At 34.9% G+C, this 24,978-nt stretch overlaps 1 protein-coding gene across 6 annotated transcripts in view; it reads right to left on the bottom strand.

The window, feature by feature from the left end:
* The window catches only part of DCN (decorin), a 38,410-nt gene extending 19,464 nt beyond the window's left edge, over positions 1-18,946 (bottom strand). For 4 of the 6 annotated variants that reach the window (XM_025402012.1, XM_025402011.1, XM_025402010.1 and 1 more), the window contains exon 1: positions 14,119-14,418. In XM_025402012.1, coding sequence (XP_025257797.1) covers positions 14,119-14,329 — 211 coding nt within the window. In that variant the 5' untranslated portion in view covers positions 14,330-14,418. Of the gene's footprint in view, positions 1-14,118; positions 14,419-15,147; positions 15,474-18,470 lie in introns of those variants that run through there. The other 2 variants (XM_025402007.1, XM_025402009.1) reach the window with 2 other exon arrangements.
* Between the last annotated feature and the right edge of the window lie 6,032 nt (positions 18,947-24,978).

Here is a 24,978-nt window from a genome sequence, read left to right on the forward strand (position 1 = left end):
AGTAATAGGAGTGTGTGGTGAGTTGAAGGGACACACGGCTACAGAATCACACAGTATATATTTACCAAAAAATTAATGTTGTGATGATCATATTAACAACAACAATTCTTCTTCTAAGAATTGCATTTATTGTAGGGTAAAATTTTTGCTTTATCTTTTGCAACCAAGTCAAATGACTTTTTGTATTTAATAATAAACTCAACATGATATTTTCCTCATGGAATTACTCCTCTGCATTAGGGGAACATTAGTGTTTCATTAGGGTGTGGCTCAAATCTATATATTTTACCTCTTTGTTGCTGTATTGAAAAGTAGTTATTTTGATAAGTAGTCAGCATAAGTGATTTGTAAATCTATACATTTTTACATAAATAACGTGTCAATAATTACTGTAGCCAAATCATCAGTAATAAAGATCTTTTTGATAAACCTAACCCTGTCACAGATCTACAGTTAAAATTATATAAATGTATAATCAACTTGTGGCAGGATCTTGAAAATTTATCCAACATTTTGGGATAATGGTTCTTTTAGTTTTCATTAGAATGCCAAAATAATGTTAATTTCAGTTGATATTTTATGACCAATAGATATATGGCTACTTAGAATGAAATAAATTTGGTAGTATGACATATCTTAAATTAATTTTATGAAGCATTACTTTTGGACTTTAGATTTTGGTCTGACTGAATTATTATTTTTAGGTTGCAAATGTAAATTCACTGAATAATCAAATGGTCCATGGTATTAAGAAATATTTTAATAGTCATTCAGCTAGTCATATAAGGATGAACCAGAGTTATACAAAAGGCAATTATTTTGAATAAATCATTGTGAATCATAATGGAGAAAAATATTTTAAAAGGCCGTTTGCTTTTCATTTTTCCATTGTTTCATATTGAAGTAGGACATTAAGTAAAAATTTGATGTTCTATTAACTCAAATTAATGTGATCATTTCTGTATTTTAAGACTGCATGACATAAATCAGAAATATTTTTTAACCTTTGGTAGAAGCAATCTCTCCATCATATCTGAAACTGGAAGTACTGAAGGTTATTTTTTCATCAATTCAACAAGCCTTTATCGAATACCTCCTGGGCAGCCTAAATTTATTAGATCCTGGGAATATAGCAAGACCAAAGCAGATATTGCCCATGACTTCATAAAAATATAATTCAGTTTACCATTTTCAAGTAAAATAAAATTACAACAGGGTATAATAACTGCTATGTTGAAAAAATCACTTTTCAATTTTGAGTTTTATGTAAACATACTTGTAAACCACCATGGTAGCCATATTTTGACTGTCTTCATTTCTTCCATGAAAATTACAGAAAACATACCTGAAGCTACCTATTTCTGAGTCTTTTCTAAATAATTTTTTCTTTACAATATCACTACTTCATCGATAGTTGGGGTTGCGGGTGGAATCGTGTTCTTAATTCAGTGACCACCTATCTTCATAAATTTAAGTATCAAAATACAGGTAATTCTGAACTTACGTAAATATGTTACATAAATGTATAACTTTTATAGACACAGCTCCCATCAAAATAACAAGAGTTAAGTGTTTTCAGTGATGAATAGTAAAATACCAGAACAGTTACCTTGTAGGAGGTTGTTTAATGACACTGCACAGTTGTAATCACTGCCATTTTCAGAAATGTTAATTTGCTAATTTCATGCAATTAGGAATAGTAGACTTCTGCCAAATCTTTGATAATTAGTGTTCTCCAACCCAGAAAAGGCAAACTTCTTTTCATTTGGAAGGTAGTTACTACATTTTATCATTCCTTCTTGGGCACCTTCATCGAAGTCCTAATTTCCACTTAGGCTTACTTTTATTCACTAGTGAACTTAAATTCTAGTGACTCTCAACATTTTGTCAATGCGAAACTGCAGATAAAATTTCAAATGTGTAGGGAAAGAATGATGTGTCTGGTGGCTGACACTTTTGATTACATTGTCATCCTAAAATTTTGTAACAATAGGAGCTACTTAAGGTAATTTATATACATCTTATTTCTAGAGATTCAGAAAAAAGGAATACCATCCTCAGGATTCTAATTCTTGTATTTTAGTTCTTGGAGAGCCATTTCAATGATTAAAATCATAGTTCTACAACCTGCTCTGAATTAGTAAATTTATGTTTATTTGGGGGATTTCACGTATTAGTATTTTTTAATTAATAATTTAGTTTTAGAGTTTATTTTTTAAAATGAAAATATGTTATTATTTACCTTACAACAACCCAATGAGAGAGGTAAGGCAGTATGGTAATCTCATACTTTCAGACAATTCTTTTAAGAAGTTTCATAACATGAACAAATTTATCTAGTTAGGAATGACAAAATGTGGATTGGATGACAACTCTCCTGGCTTCCAGCATGACTTTTTTTTTCTGGCATACCTATCTGTATCCCCTGAAATAATTGTTCTGACATCAGACCCAGTAATATGCTATACCTGTAAGGGGTAGATAACGCATTGGAGTGTTAACTAGCTTGCTCAAAGACAAGAGGCAGAGTATAATGGAGAATTTATCCTAGTTATTATGAGTTCTCTGAATGTCATAAAGGGAAGGGCCCTTAAATATCAGCTAGTCTATGGTTCCCAAATGCTGATTAGGCAGACTCTGTGATGAAGTTTTTAGCAATCTATATCAAAATTTAAAAAAAATCAATAAGAGCAGTGTGGTTAGTTTAAATTATCTCTCACACACACAGACACTCCACACACCACACACACACACACACACACACACACACACACACACACAATTTCTGAGACCATCTGAGACCAGTTCCTGCCTTCACTTCCATTTCTACTTTTAAATACACGTTCTTTAAAAAATGATTATGATAGCAGATGGCAGGCTCTTCTTTTGTTAGGTTTGGTATTGACCTTAATGAGAAATTAGCATGTTCAACATTCAAAAAAGTTTACTTATCCCAGAAATCAGAGAATTTCAAGCCAGTCTAATCCTCTCATTTCATAGGTAAAGAAACAGAAACCCAAAGAAATTAAATAGCTTATCTAAGGTGCCTCATGGCTAAAGTAGACCAAGAACCAGGATAGTCTGAGTCCTCACTCCAGAAGTTGTGGGGTTTTTTGTTTTTTGTTTGTTTGTTTGTTTTTGTTGTTGTTATTGTTTTGAGACAGTGTCTTGCTCTGTCGCTCAGACTAGAATGCAGTGGCGTCATCTCAGCTCACTGAAACCTCCACATCCTGGATTCAAGAGATTCTCCCGAATAGCTGCGACTACAGGCGTGTGCCACCAACGCCTGGCTAATTTTTTGTATTTTTAGTAGAGATGGGGTTTCACCGTGTTAGCCAGGATAGTCTTGATCTCCTGACCTCATGATCCGACAGCCTCGGCCTCCCAAAGTGCTGGGATTACAGGTGTGAGCCTCCGTGCCTGGCCGTGGTTTGCCATTTATTCATGCAATTGATCATTGTGCATATTTTCTAATGTTGATCTACAGCTATTCCTTGAGCATATTATACTCATTCCTAGCTACTCATTTTTGTTCATACAATGCATATTTTATGTAAACTCCACTTATTCATTTATTTCTATTTCCATTCTAACAATGCCTTGAAGCACATCCGTTATCTCCTCACCTCTGTAATATTCATCCTGACTACCCCTGTATAACAGTAATCTTGCACCGCTGAACTTCTTATAGGCTATAGATTTATAAGTTTAAACTCTACTGTCCTGTATTTCAGGGTCTTTGTTTGTTTTGTTAGTGTATTTATTTATTTTTTTCCTGGTAAGGAGGACTAATTATTGTTTCACATCAGCAATTTGCTCTGTCTGCTTTGAAAACAGGAAGAGCCTTTCTGATTAATTAATTTTCAAGTCTATCTGCCTTGCTGTCCCATGATGAAAAGTTTATGAGTATGGCTTTGAGATCATTTCTGCCGTGTTCTGTTGTAACCATCTCCCTATAACCTGCTATCATAGGAATTTTTATTTTTCCTCAGAAGTATTAGGATACAACTGGTTATAATGTTTACATATTTTTTCCCGATTCTCAGTTGGCCAGGAACATTTTATAAATGAATGCTACTTACCGTCAAATATGTCATTCCCATTATCTGCACCTGAAAATTGCTCTCACTTTCTTCAGTGTTTTTGCCATATTTGTGAAGCACCTTTTGTCACATAAATATCTAAAGAAGACTGATTTTTCTGTCTTACAGGGTGACTACTCCAGCAGTAAGAGTTCCTCTACATGGCATATATTTCTCCTGGGAAAGGATCAATTAGAAGCTTCTAAATGAAGAAACAAATCCCCATTCATAGGTTTGTATTGTCAAAAACAATTAATCCCGAATCTGATTAATCCTCTAAATTCCAAAAGAAAATGAAGAAATTGTGAGTCTGTAGTTTAAAGGAGAGTTAAGAGACGTTTCAGCTGGGTGCTGTGTCTCTTGCCTCTAATTCTAGAAATTTGGGAAGCTCAGGCAAGTGGATTGCTTGAGACTCTGAGTTCAACACCAGCCTGGGCAACATGGCAAGACCCCATCTTTACAAAAAATTAGCTGGGCATGGTGGCACAAGCCTGTAGTCCCAGCTGCTCGGGAGGGAGGAGAGGTTGAGGCTACAGTGAGCTGTGATCGTACCACGCACTCCAGCCTAGGCAACAGAGTGAGATCCTGTCTCAAAAACAAAAACAAAATTTAAAAAAGCTATTTTTTTTTTTTTTTTTTTTTTTTTTGAGACGGAGTCTGGCTCTGTCGCCCAGGCTGGAGTGCTGTGGCCGGATCTCAGCTCACTGCAAGCTCCGCCTCCCGGGTTCACGCCATTCTCCTGCCTCAGCCTCCCGAGTAGCTGGGACTACAGGCGCCCGCCACCTCGCCCGGCTAGTTTTTTGTATTTTTAGTAGAGACGGGGTTTCACCGTGTTAGCCAGGATGGTCTCGATCTCCTGACCTCGTGATCCGCCCGTCTCGGCCTCCCAAAGTGCTGGGATTACAAGCTTGAGCCACCGCGCCCGGCCCAAAAAAGCTATTTTTTAAAAAGCAATGTATGTACTTCATCTGGATCCTGATTCATATAAATAAACTATAAAATATAGCTATTTTATTTGAGAGCTTTATTTTTCAGAGAAACATACTGATGTGTATTGATAGATAAAATCATATATCTGGAATTTGCTTTAAAATGATATGGAAGTGGGTGGAGAGAGAAAAATAGTGGCATTAGTTGACATTGATTGAAGCTCTGTTGTGGGTACACAATGGGGTCATTTTATTCTGTAGAATTTTCATATTTAAACATGCTCCTATAATAACAATTTTTTATAAGACTGTTATGTGAATTTCAATTCTGGTTCCTCTTCTTGATCTTTAAGATTAGAAGACATATTGAGGTCGGGCATGGTGGCTCACGCCTGTAATCCCAGCACTTTGGGAGGCTGAGACGGGCAGATTACGAGGTCAGGAGATCGAGACCATCCTGGCTAACATGGTAAAACCCTGTCTCTACTGAAAATACAACAAAATTAGCCGGGCGTGGTGGCGGGCGCCTGTAGTCCCAGCTACCGGGGAGGCTGAGGCAGGAGAATGGCGTGAACCTGGGAGGCGGAGCTTGCAGTGAGCCAAGAACGTGCCACTGCTCTCCAGCCTAGGCGACAGAGAGAGACACTGTCTCAAAAAAAAAAAAAAAAAAAGAGAGTTAGAAGACATATTCTTTAAACCCTCTGTCCTCAGTTTTCTTAAGTCTTTCACAGAATTTTTGTGAAAATTCAATAAGCTATGCTACAAAATAATCTCCTACCATAGTGCATAGCAGCGTCTCAAGTATTGCTACCTATGATTATTATAATAAGCAAAATAGAGGGTGTTGCTCTCATTATCTTTCTGAATAATCTTTCTGATTATTCATCTGTAACTCCTTTTTTTCTGTACAATCACCATGCATATCATCCTAGAGACTGAAATCTGTTTTTCAGGTATGTCAAACACGAGGTGTTCATCTAAGGATCTTGGTCCTGAAATGTTTTTTTCTTTACAGTTATTTCCTGCATTCATCATTGTTCCCATGAAGTTCAGGGCCTTTGGGGTGCTTGTCGTCCTATCTCTGCCTTTGGATAAGCCTTCAGTTTAGGAAGCACATGATCCGATCCCCACTGAATAATTAGACCCCTCAAAAACTGCTCCTTGTCAATTTAACCCTATTTTAATGGTGGCAAATGCTACACTCTTGCAAATCTATAAAATATTACTCTTTGTTTGTACATCATTAGAGTCAGAATGGCTTGGGTTAAAATCAACTCGGCTATTAAGGAGAGATGACCGGAATCTCTAAGTTAGCATTCCTCAGGTTCCATTTCCTCGTCTGAAAACACCAAGCCTGAAGTAAATTGTGGTAGAAATACACTAGGACTAAAGATTATTTTTGATGATGAAAAATGCTTATTTGAAGTAAATCTAATCTTCAAAAAATATAAAAACCGATAGTACTCTATGAAACAGTTATCCTACCTTAATTTTTTAAACTTTTAAATAAATTTAAATTCTGCCTTTAAGCATATCTGATTGTATTAATTGCATGTGATTTTTAACTAAATAATTCCTATTGATAGTGATGAATTTTATGGTTATTCAGAAAATAATATAGAAAGTAAAATGTTGGCATTTTAAATTATATGTATCATTTAGCCAGGTTCAATTTACGTCCAAAAAATGTTCCATAATGAAAACAAAGTAATCAGGATATGACTTCATACTTTTCTTACAATCTTAAGTAGAAGAATTAAGTAACTATGAAGTTAATTTATAAATTAATTTAGTTATAATTATTTAACATCTTAATGTAGTTTGTAATTATTAAATAATGACCTTCATGGGGGACATGTAATATCTGTGAGCTTTCTCTACATAATATATAACTATGCTCAAACTTCTCATTAGAAATATATATAAATCTAAGTGTATATGCAGATGATTATATTTTCCAAAGATGCCATACATTAAATTTTTTATCCTACATCCTCTTCTACAATAAGCATTTGTCCCATTACCATTAGAAGGTAGCATCTAATTCCTCTCTCTTCCCTTTGAATGTAGGATGGTCTTTTGATGCCTCTAGGAATCAATAGACTGAAACACCACGACATAACTATGCTCAAACTTCTCATTAGAAATATATATAAATCTAAGTGTATATGCAGATGATTATATTTTTCAAAGATGCCATACATTAAATTTTTTATCCTACATCCTCTTCTACAATAAGCATTTGTCCCATTACCATTAGAAGGTAGCATCTAATTCCTCTCTCTTCCCTTTGAATGTAGGATGGTCTTTTGATGCCTCTAGGAATCAATAGACTGAAACACCATGACATTTGAGACAAGGTCAGAAAAGATTGTATAGCTGCTACCCACTTCTTCTGGGATGCTTGCTCTGGGACAGCCAGGGGCCATAGAAAAAAAGAGAAGCCGCCTGAGGCAATCCAGAGGATAGAACAGTCAAGCTTATGGGCGATAGTGGCAGCAACTGTCAGTTATGACAGTGAACTGTCTCAGGTGTCCAGCCCAGGCTAGCCTTCTTATGACTATAATCTCGGATAACATTTGACTACAAGTGCAAGAGTGACCCCAAGTGAGAACAGCCCTTCAGAGCCCTTGCCAAATTTTCCATACCTCAAGTCATGAACAAATTAAATTATTTTTAAGCCACTATGTTTTGGGGTAAAATTCATTCAGCTGTAGTAACAGGAGCATAGTGGTTTCCTACATTTATTTTTCATTGAGCAGCCTTTATTTAACATAATTCTAAATTTTCCATTAAAACACCCTATTTTCAAGGTAGCCTGGATTAGATATTTGCTCTCCCAGTTTTTTATAAGGAGTTTTGTCTTCTTTAAAATCTAGTTATTTATTAAAGCAAATAAGATACTACTTAAGACATTACCAAAAAATCATTTCTGAATAAAGACTAGTAAGAAATAGACTTCTTTTTTTTTTTTTTTCTTCCCTTCTTTTGGTTGTCCCAGTGATGAATAGCATTGTTCTGTTAGCAAATGTCAGCGATCTGGTAAACATCATGTTGGACAAAGGCCAGGTCGTCTTAAAACATCATGCTTTTTTTGCCATGTGGCAGGAGTCCGAATTCTAAAATTTGTTCTTACTGACTTTCAACAATTTTTTTTATAATTCTGCATTCAACTTCATAATTGGGACATTGGTGGTGTACTTCAGTTTTTGGGCAAATGACCAAAATAATATTTAGAAGCTCCAGCCCCAGCAAAAAAACTTTTCTGCTCAAGGCAGACATGTTTCCCTCTTTCCATCTTAAAAAAGGCAATCTGACTGTATTATCAGTTAGACCAGGCTTCAGACATAAACAATTCTTCTCTTTAATTCTATTCTCTTTCTAGTCAAACTGAAGGAATTTCTAAGCTTCCTGGTTTTACAGTTATCCTTAAAGGGAAGGAGCAAGGATGCACTAAGAAATCACTTCTGTTTCTCAATCAGACATGTTCCCTTCTCTTTGCAGCTTGCTAGAGTGAGGAATATTGTAGAATATTCATCCAAGCATTAATTCAAGAACCAAGCCACGCATATGTTCGTGTATTCATTCATCAATCATTGATTGATATTTAAAGAGTCTAGAAAGTATAAGGCAATTTATTGTGTAGAGGTTGTACAAAGATAAATTATTGCAATACTTCTTTTCAAGTGAAGAAAACAATAAAATAGATATATAAAAAGATAATTAAAAGATATTGTATAATAATAGATACGTATATATAATTGATTAGTATAGAATAATCAAAGCAAATGTAGATTACAGTAAAAAGGCAGAAGTAGGCAAGCTACAAAAGTTAAAGCAGTCCACAGACTAAGAGTAACTGAGTCTTGAGTGTTACAGTATATATGCTAAAGGCTTTCTCTTTTTATTAAGACTGAATTGCAAACTCATTTTTTTTTTTATTTCTGAGGAACTATGTAATCTTTTTCCACTCTTTTGAAGGAGAAAAGTTAAGATTAGAGGTCTCATAGTTTTCCTCTTTTACCCAGAGAATTGATATTTTAGCTAACCAATTCCCACCATATCCCCTGGAGCTAGGGATGTTCTTCCAAAGGAAAATGAATCACAGCTGCAGTCTCACAAAATGCCTTGATCCCACACAGCTGTCTCTCTCTCCCTCCTGGGGACTGAGAAGGAAACCAGGGCTATGTTAGTTGTCAGTCAGGTTAAGGAGACAGACGCTTCCTTTGGCCTTCTTGACTCCCTCTCTTCCTTCTCTCCATCTTTTAACCCCTCGATTCGGGAGACTTTGGGTCACATTGAGCATTACTCTTGCTTCATCTGAAGCATACTCCACTCCTACCCAATGTCAATTTAGGCAATCCAGTGGGCATACTCTGTGCACAGCCTCCTTCCCATATCATGTTTTGGAAACACCCTTTTGGTGCATTAGAAACCCTGAATGAGGAACACCTCACACCCCTGCTGCTGCAGAGCCAGACATAAATGATAAAGGCAACTGAGCATCTAGCATTCTGTCTGCCCCTCTACAAAACTGTCCTAATTTATTTTTCTGGGTTGATTTCATGGGAGAAGTGTAATGGTTCATTTATCTCTTGTATAAGGTCTGCTTCTGGAAAACCAGTTTCCTCAGCCAAGCGAGAAGCTGTAGTACAATACGTCCCAAGTGGTAACCTCTGACAAAATTTTTCACTAGTTCAAGAAAAATGAGTATGAATAAGAAGCAACTATATAATTAAAAAAGTTGTACTTTTTCTGAGTTTTTTAAAAATTAAAACATTATTTGCATTATAACGTACATTATTAGAAACCAGTAGTTATTTGTAATGCTTCCATATGGCAAAATTAAATGTGTTTCATCTTCTGGCACCATTTCTAGAGGGCTAAGTGTGTGGGGGTGTGAATCATTTATGATTATAAAATAGTCAAATCCTTCATTGTTCTCAAATCAAACAAACTCATTTTGTTCAAAGGAATATTGGTTTGGAGAACATTGAATTGCTTAGTAAATGCACATTTTTTTTATTCTTGTCTGTTTACACTTGGAGATGATGTGGTCCTCTTTAGAGAGGTGGAGAGAGATGGTACTATTTTGTCTCTAGCTTGACAACCCATATACTTATTAGAGACTCTTAATAAGTCTCTAATAAGTGTATGCCTTATTTTCAATTAGTATAATATGATATAATTTGAATTGAGAATAATACGTATAAGTCATTGACAGTCTCTAATAAGTATATGGCCTATACCTATTATTCTCAAAGATAAATAAAAATGAAAGGAAATACCAGAAACAGCCTCATGTTCTCAGCCAACTTTGCCTGAAATGGTAAGTGAAATGTACCAGTTACTATAATAAGCATTTGTACATATATTTTTCTATTCCTACCCAGTGAAATAAGATATATTTCCATTCGTCAAATGAGGAAACAAAGTTTTGAAAGTTTCAAGGTTCCAGGTAGTAAACAGCAAAGCAGAATTTGAGATCAGAGGTGTTTAACTGTACAGCCCAAGTTCTTTCCACTACGAAATAGTTTTAAGAGACATTTCAACTCTTGAAATTTGTTTATAAGAAATATATCAAGAATTATAATTTTAATTTCAGAGACTAGTCAAAAGACAATACTTGTTCTTATTTGACTTGTCAAGACTGATTTGCATTTCAGTAATGAGGTGTTAGTCCACACCAAATTATACTACCTGATGACTCTTGATCCAAAGATGAATGGCTGAGTCAGAGTACCTAAGTAAGGGAAGCTGTCTTCCTACAGGATGCCAAACATATAAAATAGAAAATCCAATCAAAATCAGAACATTTAAAAATTTTTTGATTTTTAAAAGACTAAGTTACCTTGTGGATTTATTATTTTAAGTAACTGAAAGACTTCTGAATTTGCTTACTCTACATTTATTTATAATATTACTTTTTGAAATAAATGCTGTAATTAAGAGGGAACAGATTTATGTCTTAATAGACATAAAAGAAGACAAGATATGGGTCTCATAAAATTGTGGTTCCAATTACAAGGTAAGTTGCAACAAATTCAACGAAACAACTTGGCCAATATCTATGGGGAATTCATGTTTACTGTCTCAATCCCTTATCCTCTTAAAAAAAAAAAAAAAAGAAGAAGAAGAAGAAAGAAAAAGAAAAAAACACATTTTAATACTACTCTGATAAATTAGAATTAGGGACTAAAACAGTCCATGCATTTTCCAGAGGCCTCAAATTACCCTACAGAGTAATTACATAATTTAAATTTCACAGTTTTTGACTTCTTAGCTTTGAAAGAATTGTTTAAAATTTTGATATTTAATTTTGCCAAGAATATTTCTTAGTGGGAAAAAGTAGTCAAACATTTTAATTTAAAAAATTTATTTGTATTAAACATTATTTAGATAATAAGATGACAAAGGACTTTTGTCCTTCAACACTGTAGCTTCTCTCTGCTCATTAAATGTCTGCCGAGGATAATCCATCAAGGATAATCCTGAAGACAACATTAGTCTTTGATACAGATAAGCATTAACATTTTCACCCCCACCTGCACTGCATTTATTTTCTTTTTTATAATAATTCAACCTTCATGCTTAGATCACTAGAGGACATAAAATAAATAAAAAATCAACTATATTGCATTTACGGTGAATTAGGTGGTCCATTTCTCCCTGCTTGCTTTCTTTTTTCTTAATCTGTTACTGCATGTAATCATATTATTTTAAAACTGCTTGAAGCTGCTACTATGACATAGGTACCTCATACAATCAATAGGATTTCTAAGACTGTGATTTTTCTACCAATGAAGATGTCAAGGCTCTCAACAGCTTGCCAGCATCATAAAGTAAGAAAGAGTTAGATAATAGTTAAAAATATGAAATGAGTTCATTTGGTTTTATTTAAAGTCAAGCGAATTTCATTTCCCTTTAAGAAATGTATTTTCTTAGAGATATCTGATTTTAAAATTTATAATATATTTAAATATTCACCTTTAAATTTTAAGATATTGAAAATACATCGCATGAGACCACTGCTCATTGGAACTTAGTTCTCTTAGTTAAATATGGTTTTAAAGACAAATTATTTTTATAATTGTAGCTACTGCCTTAGTATATGAGTCAGTAAACCTAGCCATAATAAAGGGATGATGTACACTTTGAGCTCCTAGAAAAGAGATAACATGTAGAAAACTTTCTCATCTAAAAACAAAACAAAATAAACAAAACAAATATCAACAGCAACAACAAAATGATCACAAAGGTCCCAAGTCAGTGAATTTGCTGCTTCCTAAGACTACATTTTGTTGTTGTTGTTTCGCTTTGAACAATAGACTTATGCCCAGTGCTTTCATCAGGGTCAAGCTTTATGAACTATTTTTCATGGAAGCAAAGGCAAACTATATTTATGAAAAAATAAAACTTCACTAAAGTGACTGGCCAACTCTGCTTTCCTTAAAAACATCAACCCTTCATTTTTGATAATATATGTAGTGAAAGTAATAGTACACTCTTTTAACTTGTTCTCAGAGGCAAAGTGAAATTTAACTCGCATCACATTTTTGGGGAACTTCGCCATTTTAGTAACTTCAGAAAAGATTATCCTGTGTATATCCATCAACTGGTGATTTCTTTGTCCAGATTTTTTTCAACCCTGTTATTTTCCTGCCCAAGACAATAATGCAGGTCATCTCTAGATACTTATAAAGTTTCTGAAGAGTAATCCAATCTCCCCTGTGGTGAATACACAATTCAAAAAGTAATAGTCACCACCACTAGAATATAAGATCCACAGGAACTAGGGCCATATTTGTCTTCCTCATCCTTTCCTCCCCATGCCTAGAGCAGAGTTCATCCATGATGGGTTCCCAGTATAGCTTCTGAATGAGTGAACCAATCAATCCACTGGAATTATTCTGTGGTCTTTTGAAAGCCTTTACATAACATTTGTATTTGGGTTGTAAATGGCTATACAATATATGTGTTGAAGAAGCTATTTCGAGTGTTTTTCAGTTGTTACTGCTGAATATACTTTATGTTTTTCCAGGTTCCTAGAGGTAGTTTATTCCAATTGTAGAAGCTAGTGACACTTTTCTTCTGCAGACTGCTGCTAGAAAGCGTGTTCTGAGTAAATATAGGACTTCTGAAAGAAGTGCCTGATCATAATATGGGATTTCCTCTAGAAGGAAGTACACATGGCAGAATCATGATATAAAGATTTTTTTTTTCTTTTCATCTCCAATAAGAAAATACACCCCTTCCAAATGAGGAATGTGAATCAGCTGCCATGTAAACTGAGTTCATTCCCCTTTGGCCCATCCACTGAGCTTCAATCTTTCTGGAGATTTATCTTCTAAGTGTAATGCTCTTGGAATTTCCAGACCAAATTTTTCTGAAAAGATGATAAATCAAACTGTCTTTAGGGTGTTAGGCTAAAGATATATGTAACATGATTATATTGAATATTTACACCATACCTTAGTGATAAATATTTCCTTTGAAACTTTCTAAAGAATATAAGCAGCTGGATTACAAAATGTCAAAAGTAAAGAGAAAACTAAGGCTCAGAGATGAAGGGAGTATTTTGATAATTGAAAGATAAGATTTTGTCATAAAATTTGACAAGTTTTGCTTTTGATAACTGCATATTTTACAATTTAGTAATGTTGAAACTCTGTTGTCTGGGCTAAGTGAAGAGTAGAGAGACTGACCTGATTTTCTTAATATCTAATACTTTATAAAACCACGTTATAGAATTAAGATTAAACCATCACTCTGAAATTTTAGAACATAAGACACTGTTTTCTTCAAAATTTTATTTTGTAGAAGAAGGGATATGAAGCTCAGAAATATTTTTTAAAGTGATTTTCCCAAGATTGCAAAGTAATGGAGGACAAAAGGAAGAGGGACGGGTGGGGGCGGGGGGAGAGAGAGAGAGAGAGAACCACAACGCCACTTTTCTTTCTATCCTGTTCTGCTTCCTTTATTCCTCATTAGGTGGCACTGTGTCTCACATTTGGAGAGATTAAAACTGAAAATGCTAAACTCTCAGAGTTGCCATTCCCAAGAACAAAACAAATAAGGTAGGTAAAGAGAAACTGCATCCCACTCACCCAAGTCAGAACACTGGACCACTCGAAGATGGCATTGACAGCGGAAGGGGCACACTGGGCCTAGAGGGGGCTCATAGTCGCGGTCATCAGGAAGTTCTGGGCCTATCCCAGAAGCCTCATCTTCTAGCATAAAGTCAAATAAGCCTCTCTGTTGAAACGGTCCGGCCCAGGAAACTTGTGCAAGCAGGAGGAGGATGATAGTGACCTTCATGACTTATCTCATGTATTTTCACAACCAGGGAACCTAGGAAACAAATGAGAGTTTGAAGAAGAGTAGCACTGCCTAATCTGTGTGTTGTTTCTTATATAGTATGCCACAATAGAGTGAGCACAGAGAAAAGGTGCAATATAATATTTCATTTATTATCAGGAAGCAGTGCATTAAGAATGTATTGAAAGATGATCGGGTACATTATAGTATCATTTGCACAGCTATTTACTTAGGATGAGAAATCCAAATATTATTTAAATCTGCTTGTTTTGAATTTTCCGTACAAATTAAGATGTATACTATATATTCAAATTGTTGGCAAAATTGTCACGATAATAAATCATGTTGGACTTTTCAATGCTCACTTAACACAAGCCTTGCCATGGTCAAATAAAATTCTCTCTATACATATAGGAGATCTCCAATTTCTGCTCCAGAAATATCTCTGGAAGCCAGTCACATCTCTCCATCCTATCACATTTATTTTGGTCCAGGCCTTTCTCATCTCTCCCTAAACTACTACAAGAGCTTCCAATTCATCTCTGCCTTGCATATTTCCTCTATTTCAGTCCATCTCCCACTTTGCTGCCCGAATCATCCTCTAAAAATTCAATTTCATCTTATTAATTTCTACTACAAACCATTTATTAACTTCCTTTGACCTATCAATACTGCCCACAGTCCCTGTGCTATATGTCAGACCACTCACAAATTCGTATGAATTAATAGCTCTAGCCACATTCCTTTCATTGTCACACCATTCCCAGTCCTCACCTGAACCCTGACAATCAAAACTACTTGCCATGTAGAATACCGACCTTGCAAGAGTGTTGTAAAGATTAAATGAGATAGTGGGCTTGTCTTCTGTGTCCCCTGGCTCATGCAGGCAGGATACTGCTTTCTCCCTCTTCTCTGCTCTCAAAGCACGTTGCTCTTACCTCTTTTAAAGAACTTATCACATTATATTGCAATTTGTTTTGCGTGCTTGGTCTGTCCCTCCACTAGACGATGTACTCCTTCAGGGCGTGTCTTATTATTCCTTGTTCTGTACCCGGGCCTTGCACAATATTTTGCACACAAATGACTCAATTGACCATCACTTTATTGACAAGACGATTTACTCCATTTGTTCCAAGCAATCAGTCTGATTTTTTAAAACACAAAATTAGCTTTTTTTCAATACCGAATTTCTGATATAAAAAAGTTAGCAGATTGAAAACCTCAACTTGGTATAAGCAAGATCGGCTTTAAAAAAATAAATCAATTTCCTAGTTTCTCAAACATTATTTTTAATAAGCTAATAAACACATATGGAAAATTCTAACTGATTTTTATATGCTGTATATATGATCTCATTTTGCTAACAGGGCATTTTGTAAAAAACTAAGTATTCTTTTGATAAATGTATTCCATATTTTTCCATTCATTCCACAAGCACGAATCTATGTTGTTAAATCAACTGAAGTGCACTAAATAAATCTGAGTGACAAAATCGTAATAAATCTGAATAACAAAAGGTACTTGATTATATAGAAACAAAGTCATTTGGGAGACAAAATATTTTTTAAATCGCATTGAAACTATTCTGATATCTCCAAAACATAGCAGATATTTAGCAGATATTTAGTCCCATCATAGTAGATAATTAGTCCCATCATCTCTACCTTGAATCATACACTTAGATGAATCCATATTAAAGCTGTACGTTCGTAAGTAGAATTTTAGAACTGTTTTGAGTCATTATCCGATTGTAGCATATTTTTAAAAAAGGAAAAGAAAGAAAGAAAGAAAGAAAGAAAGAAAGAAAGAAAGAAAGAAAGAAAGAAAGAAAGAAAGAAAGAAAGAAAGAAAGAAAGAAAGAAAGAGAAGCAAAGAAAGAAAAGAAAAGAAAGAAAAGAAAGAAAGAAAGAAAGAAAAGAAGGAGAGAGAGAAAAGAAAATAAAAAAGAAAGATCTTTGTATGTTGTAACCTTAAGGTATATTCTGGAAATTTTTGCCTAGATTCTCTAGAGAAGAAACAAATGTTTTTCAGTTTCTTACATTTTTGTTCTTAGTTTATATTTACTACTGATATGTGTCTAAGGCAGCACATGTTGAATACAGGCTTGTGGCTTTTGGTTTAACAAAATATCATAAAGATTATTCTTCACACTGCCACTTTAAGTTCAACATTAAGCTTTTTCTAGGAGCCCACTCCCACTCAGTTACTGAGTTTCCCTTTAAGAGAAGACTCTTGTTTTGGCAGCTTGTTCCCTTGAATTGTATCTGAGGGAGTGGTTTTGTATCTGTTTCCCATTAAAAATGCAATGTTTATGGTTTACCACAGGCTTGCTAGCCTTGCATATTTAATGTCTTACAAGCTTAAAAGAAAAATGAAGCCAAGTAATTGCAGATTTAATAAATAGCAACGACAGTTAATGCAGATGTCGCTTTGTAATCTTTTCTCCAGAGCAGAACATGCCTGGTTTTTTCACTAACAACCCACAAAAAGAAAGTGTTGAGTATTAGCTGAGAGAAATAGTATTATAATTTATGTTTGTTTACTTCTGCTAAAATGGCACAAATTCTCCAAACAATATTCTTTTTGATTGAAGCTGAATATAGACAGGCAGCTTATAACTTCAATCACCGATTTTTATTTCACTTTCATTTGCTCATGTGTGTGTGTCTGCATGTGTGTGTGAGAGAGTGTGTGTGTGTGCATTTAACCCTGACTGTACTGTGAAAAAATAATAGCATGTCCAGAAACTTTGTGCAAAATCCTCCATAAAATCATCTGTTTTAAATTAGTGTCATGGTACTTGAAGACCCAACATCTTAAAACATTTCATGTGGGTGGTCAATACTGATAAATCCTTTAGTCATTTCCTTCTTTCCTTAATTAATCAGAAATATAAAGAGCAAAGAGCAGCTGTCCAAGTAGAAACCAAGGAGATTGTTATTGAGATGATATGCTGTTTAAATTTTATTGAAACTGTTTTAAGTAGTCTGAAAATGCATGACACTCTCCAAGATGCTAATTACTAATGTAATATCACTACTCCACTAAAGCTAGTTGCCATAGTTTACAAATGTTTTACCAAAAATAATAATTTCTGGTTCCTAAAACTACTTAAGCCCATTAAATGAACTATATCATTCAGATCAACATTTGCATTATGTCATCTATGCCTTTAGTGTCACTTTCAAAGACAAAATTTAACCCTCAAGAGGTAAGTGAAGCTGTAAATGCAAAAGCAAAATTAAAATCCTACAGCACTAGATGATTAAAAATTTCAATAATATATATATATAAAAAATTTTAAAATAAAGAATAAAAGCAACATTTATCCACAAGCAAGGGTTACTATAGGGGGCATTTGGCTCTTTTTCTGGTTAGAAACAGCAACAGGAAAAAAAAGCCACAGGTATTTACATCACTGGGAGCCCACTTAACCAGTGGTCACTGTGTTACCCTGTTTTAAAATTAGAAAATTAACCCACATCCTCATTTTATAGTGAATGTATCTTAAAATTTCACTTGCAGTGAAGATACTGATTGGGACACTTTACATTTAAGAAATTATACAGCTTCTTTAATATCTTAGGCATTTAAGAACATAAATATTTTCAATGTTTATTTTCACTTCTCTGGTGATAATTTCTATTGACTTCTGGGGTTGAAGAAATATACGTTAGGTATCTTCAGCTAATCACCAGAGTTCAGTTCTTCTGGGCTTTTGAAAGTTCTTAAAGCAGACAAAAATTCAGGAGAAAAATACATTTTTAAATATACAGCTCAATTACAAATGTGCTACTTTAGAACACTTTTCGGTTACCACCTCTTAAAGAGCTAAACATTCATTAATACAAACACAAAAACATTAATACAGAGAGTCATGGTGTTAGGTTACAGTTTTTTAAGAAGCATCTTTGCAAATACAGAAGAGAAAGAAATAAAACAATACATTCAATCATTTTATCAAATATTTAACTTCTGTTTTCAAATAATACTTGTTTAAAATGTTGCATAAAGACTACAAAAGTTTAAGTTTTTTTTTTTCTCCTTTTCTTTTTCTCACCAAACAATCCCTTCTGCTCTCAACTTGACCGAAGTTTTATTAGTCTGTAGCAGAGTTCAGGACAATTATTGAAAACCATACCTTTTAATCCGGGAATTTGCCACAGGAGCCCTCAAAGCTGAGATGTAATTACAGTAAATATTCAGCTCAAGTAAAAGAGTTTGCAGGTGTGGAAAGGAGGAGGGGGTAGGTGCTGCTCTGTGACTGTCACTAGGTTGAAAACCTCCTGCTTCTACTCCATAGCACAGTTAAAAAATAAGGTTTCCCTCAATGAACACAATCCGGCTGACACCCACATTAGATCATATGGTAATGATATGTCTCTTGTATTGTAGCCAGAAACTTTATCGGCCTTTTTTTCCCCTCCTATTTGCTTTATTCTTTTTGCATCTGCTTAAAATTCTAAACTGCTTATGTAGTATAGTGGAACAACTTGATTTGAAATTTATCTTATTGTAGATTCATTTCCCTAAGATATTGTAACTAAAGGGTTTGCTTCCCCACCCCCATCCCATTTCACTCTCCACCCTTTCTAGCCTTGTTTACAAGTAGCATTTAATATACTTCCAAAATGGCATTTTTTTTCTTGCTTTCAGGATGTGTAAGTCCAGAAAAATGGAATGAAATTAATCTTGTAGTTGTTTTAAATGCGGACTGCAAAAATAAATGAGTAGCCTTATGTGAAACTACTCATTCGGATTCTTACTTGCCTTGGAGTGTTTGTGTAAATTCAAGCACTATGCTGTGGAGTTTCTCTGTGTATTTTGGACATATTTCTAAAGTGTCCTGAAAGAAAGCCATGGTTTTATACAAAAAGTATGTCATCTATCACTTTCATTAATCATAGTTTAAAATCTTTCTCATTGTCCACCAGTTTTTAAATGAAATACATAGAAAACTAGTAGTTGATCACAACATAGTTTCGTCATCTATATATGAAAAATTTGATTTTCAGAGATTATACTTTTATGAAAACTAGAACTTTGAAAGGGAAATAGAATCTATGTGTCTTTCCAAATTTCAGTAATGAAAAAAAAAAAAAAAACTGCAACTACAAGGAAAGGTATTTATTTAGCCACTGGAAATATTTTTTGAGCTTTTATAATTCCGTTGCTGGATGCTGTTAGTTGTCTCTGTGTAGATCTCTGTGTTTTGACTTGTATCATTATGCTCTGGCCCTAGGCTCTTACCAGGTGGAAACTGGAAATCAACAGCTGTGAAACACAAGAGGATCCCCCTCCCATCCTCCAGCCTTCTTCCTTCCCTCCTCCAGCCATCAAAGTATATTCTTCCACAGTAAATATTCTTTTTCCTCAATAAAATTTAGAGAAATTACATTCTTGAGTGGCTGTCTAAGGAGGGGGAGGGGTGTTACCACGTTATAGTTTGCCTTATTTCCGAAGCTTAGTCTCCCAGGTAAACAATTTACCCTACTCTCCATCTCTTTAATATTTAATAACCACATATCTAGTTATTCTGATAGTTTAGACAAAGGCAAGCACTACTGTCCCTGGACATTGGTGCGAAAGTTCATGATCCCGTTACCTGGAATTTATTAATTTCCTTTCTGAACTCTCCTTATATGGCATGTATCTCTTTTTGATGACATATAATCACTCCCGCCTCACATTGTAATTATTTATGTACATGTCTTACTCCAAGGGAGGAATGACATTGTGTTCATGTTTGTAGAATCCCTGCGCCCAGAATAACCATGGTATATACTAAGTTACCAAGACACATTTACTAAATTAGTAAAGACAATCAAATGATTGGCTATGGACCATACCCGGACTGGTGTTTTGCCCCGATCCTGGTTTACTATTTATCAAAACTTAACTAAAGTGTATATCAAAACCCTACTAAAGTGTATATGACAAATTATGGCAATCATTATTACAAGACAGAGAAAGAGAGAAAAGAAGTATTAAAGAAAAGGTAGAAGAAGAATAAGGAGGAGGAGAAAAAAAAGACATAATGCCTTTTTATGTAGATAATTTTACTTTTATAAAAGCAGAACCATTATGGTTAAGATTTAGATCTTGTTCCTTCCCGCACCATAGTAAGCTGTATGAACTCAGGCAACTTACTTAACCTCTCTGAATTTCAGTTTCCGTATCTGAAAAATGGATAGAAGTTCTTACCTAACTCATAGTGCTGGAGTAGAGGTTAAATAAGGCCATATATATAAAACACTTTACTCAGAACTTAATCCTTATAAGTGAAAATCTCCATAAATGCTAGCTTTTATTATGTTCTGATATATTTCAAAACAATCCTTTGAGTTAGAAAAGATAAGTCATATTTACTATTTCTGTTTTACAAATGAGAAAATGGAAGCCCAATGGCTTGCCCAAGTTCACAGAGCTGGCAAGAAGCAAAGCAGAAACTAGTATCCAGGTCTTCTCACATGTAATCCAGTTTTCATTACTAAACTGTAATATATCTTAAGAAAGAGCAAGCAAAGTCTTATTGTATAGAAAATTAATTATCAAAGTTTTGCGATAACATCTTTTCAGACTATTTTACAAACCATGACCAAGTTACACTGCTTTTAAAACTTTATTTAATTTGTTCAGGAACAAATAAAAATTTCCTTTTTGTTGTTGTTGTTTGGAAAGAAACTCACCTCCAAAATCTCAAGCATTTTACCAAACATCATCATATTTAAAAGCTGCATCTTTAATCACAAGTTACATCTATTGTCATACTAATTTTTCAGTAGAAGAAACTATGTCCCAACAAAGTCATATGCAGTTAAGTCACCAAGAGGTCGTGACACCATGACCAGAAACCAGGCCTCTTGCAATCCAACATGCAGTGGAACCATTTTAAGGTTAGAAACAGCACTGTGCACAGATTGCTTAAACTCATTCTGGCTTGGAATGTTTGGGATAGGATTCCCTGAATCCCTAACTGTCATGTAGATATGTGAAATATTCCAATTCAGAGCACATCCCACATCTACTGTTAGAACTACTTAAACTTTGGTTTCTACTGTCAACCCAGTAGCTAATAAGGTTAACTGTATTCTGCACATTGTCGAAGTTCATTTCAGGACCATTCTCTCTCATTGACATCACATACAAAGTATTTAATTGTACTTGATCATTAAGGATATGAAGAATGCCAGAGCTTAGAAAGGTCTCCTTCTGACACCCCTTTCCTTTCTAAGAGGTCTGGAGGCAAGTGATTATCTTCACAATCTTGATGTGACTGATTTGTCTGTGGATTGATTCTTCAAAGTCAGATCTGGGTCTGGTGTGAATTGTCTGGCTTTATAGTTGCCACTGTAGACAGAGTTCTTCCCTAGCTGAGAAAGATGGTTAGGGTGGAACTGAGGGCACTTTGAATACAGAATCGCTTTAAAGAAAATTTGGTGTAGAAAACTTTTAGCTTGGCTATCTTCCCATGCCTCTATTCCTCCATCCCTCACCATTGTGTTCTGTGTCCTGGTACCTTGTAGAAGTAACTTAACCTCTTTGTTCTCCAGGTTTTTAACCTATAAAATGTGAATAGCCACAGTGATATCTCCTTCATAGGTTTATAGTGAGGTTCAAAGAAGTTCAATACATAAAACATTTAGAACTGTGCCTGACACATCTCAAACAACACATGAGCATTTATTGTTGCTTCTGCTGCTGCTTCTCTTGTGGTTTTTGTTATTACAAACCTTACCTTGGACACTCCAGTACAATAACTAGACTGCACGTCTCTTATAGTCCAATGGGTTTTCCGCCTAACAACACAAGAAATCAGTTAAGCTATGATATAGTTTGGAGTTAGATAAGCTTTGGTTTAAGCCTTGACTTTGTATTGTTAAATAACAGCCTGGCTTTCTTTATGCATAACATTTTATTGGGCTCCAAGTCCAGCTGAAATCCATTCATGGACTTCATAAGGAAACAGACTTCAGGTTAAGAATTTCTACTCTGAACAGTAAACTAGAAATGGGAATAGAGACAGGGACAGGATAAGTAATGAATTAAAATAGATTAAAAAGTATCAAGGAGATATTCAGTTCCTTAATTTGCTGACTCTTCTTGAATGCTCTGGGGCATCTCTTTTGTCAGTTGTAATCAATTAAAAGATTAATTATTATTTCCATAATATTGATTAGTTCGTACTTGGACAGTAAATCAACATTTATTGAATATCCATTAGTCTGCACAAGGTACATACCTCTCTGTTAAATACAAGGAAATTTACAATAACTCATCAATCAATTAATCAACAAATATAGACGGAGGTACCACTGTGGGAGGAAGTGTTAATACCAGGCCCCATGGAAGATACCAAGAAATACAAAGTACGAAGTGAAGGGCATAGCCTCAAGGGAAATAGGTTGCATAAGGAGATACGGCATAAACTATAGAATTCTATAATAATATTTTAGTTTCAGCATACCAGAAAACTTATAATGTATAATTCCTGGCCAAAGTAAAGTATGATGTAATTAAAATAATTGTCTTAGAAAGTCAGAGGAGGGCTTCAGGGAGGGATCACTTTACATTTGAGTGGTTAGGTAAGTGTTTATAATGAACAAGGTACAATTTGAGCTAAATCCCGAGGGATGAAAAGAATGTACATGGAGAGAAAAGAAAGAAATGTCTTTTTATGCTGGCAAAATGGCACTAACAAACCTTGGCAATGGGAAAGCAGAGGTCAATAAATAAATCAATGTGGCTTAAGCAGATACTTTCTTTCAAAGAAGCCGTGAGCTCCTTTGTTTCTTTGAATATTCAGTAACTCTCATGGTATCTGACATGTCAAAGTCACACAATAAATGAATGTCCCATGTTTATGGAAATAACTAAAGGGAGGTAATGAAATAAATGAAGGTAAGGTCTAACTGTGGAAGGACTTGAAATTCTCCCATGGGGCACTTTTCCATTTATTCATTCATTTGTTCATCAAATATTAATTTGGTGATGAATATGTGCCAATTATTATGCTGGAATCTTAACGTTATCAAAGGTAGTTGAATGAGGTAATAACATGATCCAATTATTATTTTAGAAAATCAAATCTAGCAAGTACAGGTAGGGTGGTGAAACTAGAGTCAAGGAAACTAGTTAGAAGGTTATAGTTTTAGTTTCAGTATATTAATACCTTAGTAAGGGAAAGGAAGATAGATGAGCATGGCGAAAATAGAGCTACTTCTCAGGAAGATGACGTAATACATTAAAAAGAAAAGTCTGGAACACTCATTCTGCACCAGGCATCATGGTACATAGTCAATTTTAAAAGCACAAATAATGTGTGATGAGGCCACGCACTCTGAACACTGCCCTCTGCACCACTCTAACCAACACTTCTGCCATTGTAAGCGATAGCACGAGCAGTTGACTGCTTTGTTCGCATTTTCATCTCCAAAGAGAATATGCTTCCAATGGAGAGGAAGAACAAAAATGATTACGTTAACTAAAGTTCTTGATGTATGTGAAAATTATAAGAAATTACTCATGCTATGTGAATTCAACTTTACTTTTAGGGTACTAAAATAATGTATCATCTTGAAAGGGACTCTAGTCTGAGCAATGTTGGAGAATCACACAATCTGAATTATAGAATGACAGAAAGAAGGAAAGATTCATGTGGAATTTTCCCCTGATTGGCTGGCTTTTCACATGGGAAAGGACCTTGTGTTTATTGAAAGCTTCTTGCACTGAGTGATGGCAAAAATTTTGACATTTTATAGATTAGATGATCTTTGGAACTGTGTGTACTGGGAGTGAGGGAAAACTACAAAAGAGAATGATAAAAGCCAGACATTACCTGGAAGACTCCTTCCCGGGCCCTGCTCCTGCTTTTTTGCATATTAGTTGAATATGCTGCTGAAACCAGGCCTGCTACCATATACCTGCCAAAATAGACCCTTTAACAATGCTCTACCTCCTTTTCCAACAAAGAAAAATGACCTGTGTGAAGTCAGAAGTTGAGGCCAAGCACAAGATACGATATAATAGAATAGTGTGGAATGCCTGACATATGGAAAACAACAAAGACCCTGTATTTGTTATTTCCTTCAACAAAGATCTCTTCTCTTCACTAGTTTTTCAGGAAAGTAGCATAATGCAGCAGTTCAGTATGCAGACCTGGGGCCAGATTGCTTATGTTTGATTCTCAACTCTGCCACTGGCTATCTGTGTGACCTTAGGGAACTTCTCCATGGATAGTACCTGCTTCAGATGAGAATAAGATGAGTCAGTGTATGCAAAGGTTTAGAACAGAACTGTCATATAAGACAAACTCTGTTAAGTTAATGACACATAAAGAAAATTTCAGAATGGATTGAAGATTTTAAGAGATTGTTTTCTTTTTCTACTTGACTTTTATTCACACTCTAACCTGAAAGTTATGTCCTGTTTAGTTTGGAGCATTCAAATGCAGGTCATGTCTGTGCAGCGTGTATTTACTGTAGAGCCCCTATTTGGTGTGTAAATATTCTCCTTGCAATTTACCCAGTATCCTAGGAAAAGTAAATGCTCCACCACAGGGTACAGCCTTGCAGAATTTAAGTAGGCAAATGAATGAAAAGTTTTATTCTAATGTTGGTACTATAAAATAATGACTTAGTTTAGCAACT

This window comes from Theropithecus gelada, chromosome 11 (genome assembly GCF_003255815.1).
Source record: "Theropithecus gelada isolate Dixy chromosome 11, Tgel_1.0, whole genome shotgun sequence".
In the NCBI taxonomy this organism is placed as follows: Eukaryota; Metazoa; Chordata; class Mammalia; order Primates; family Cercopithecidae; genus Theropithecus; species Theropithecus gelada.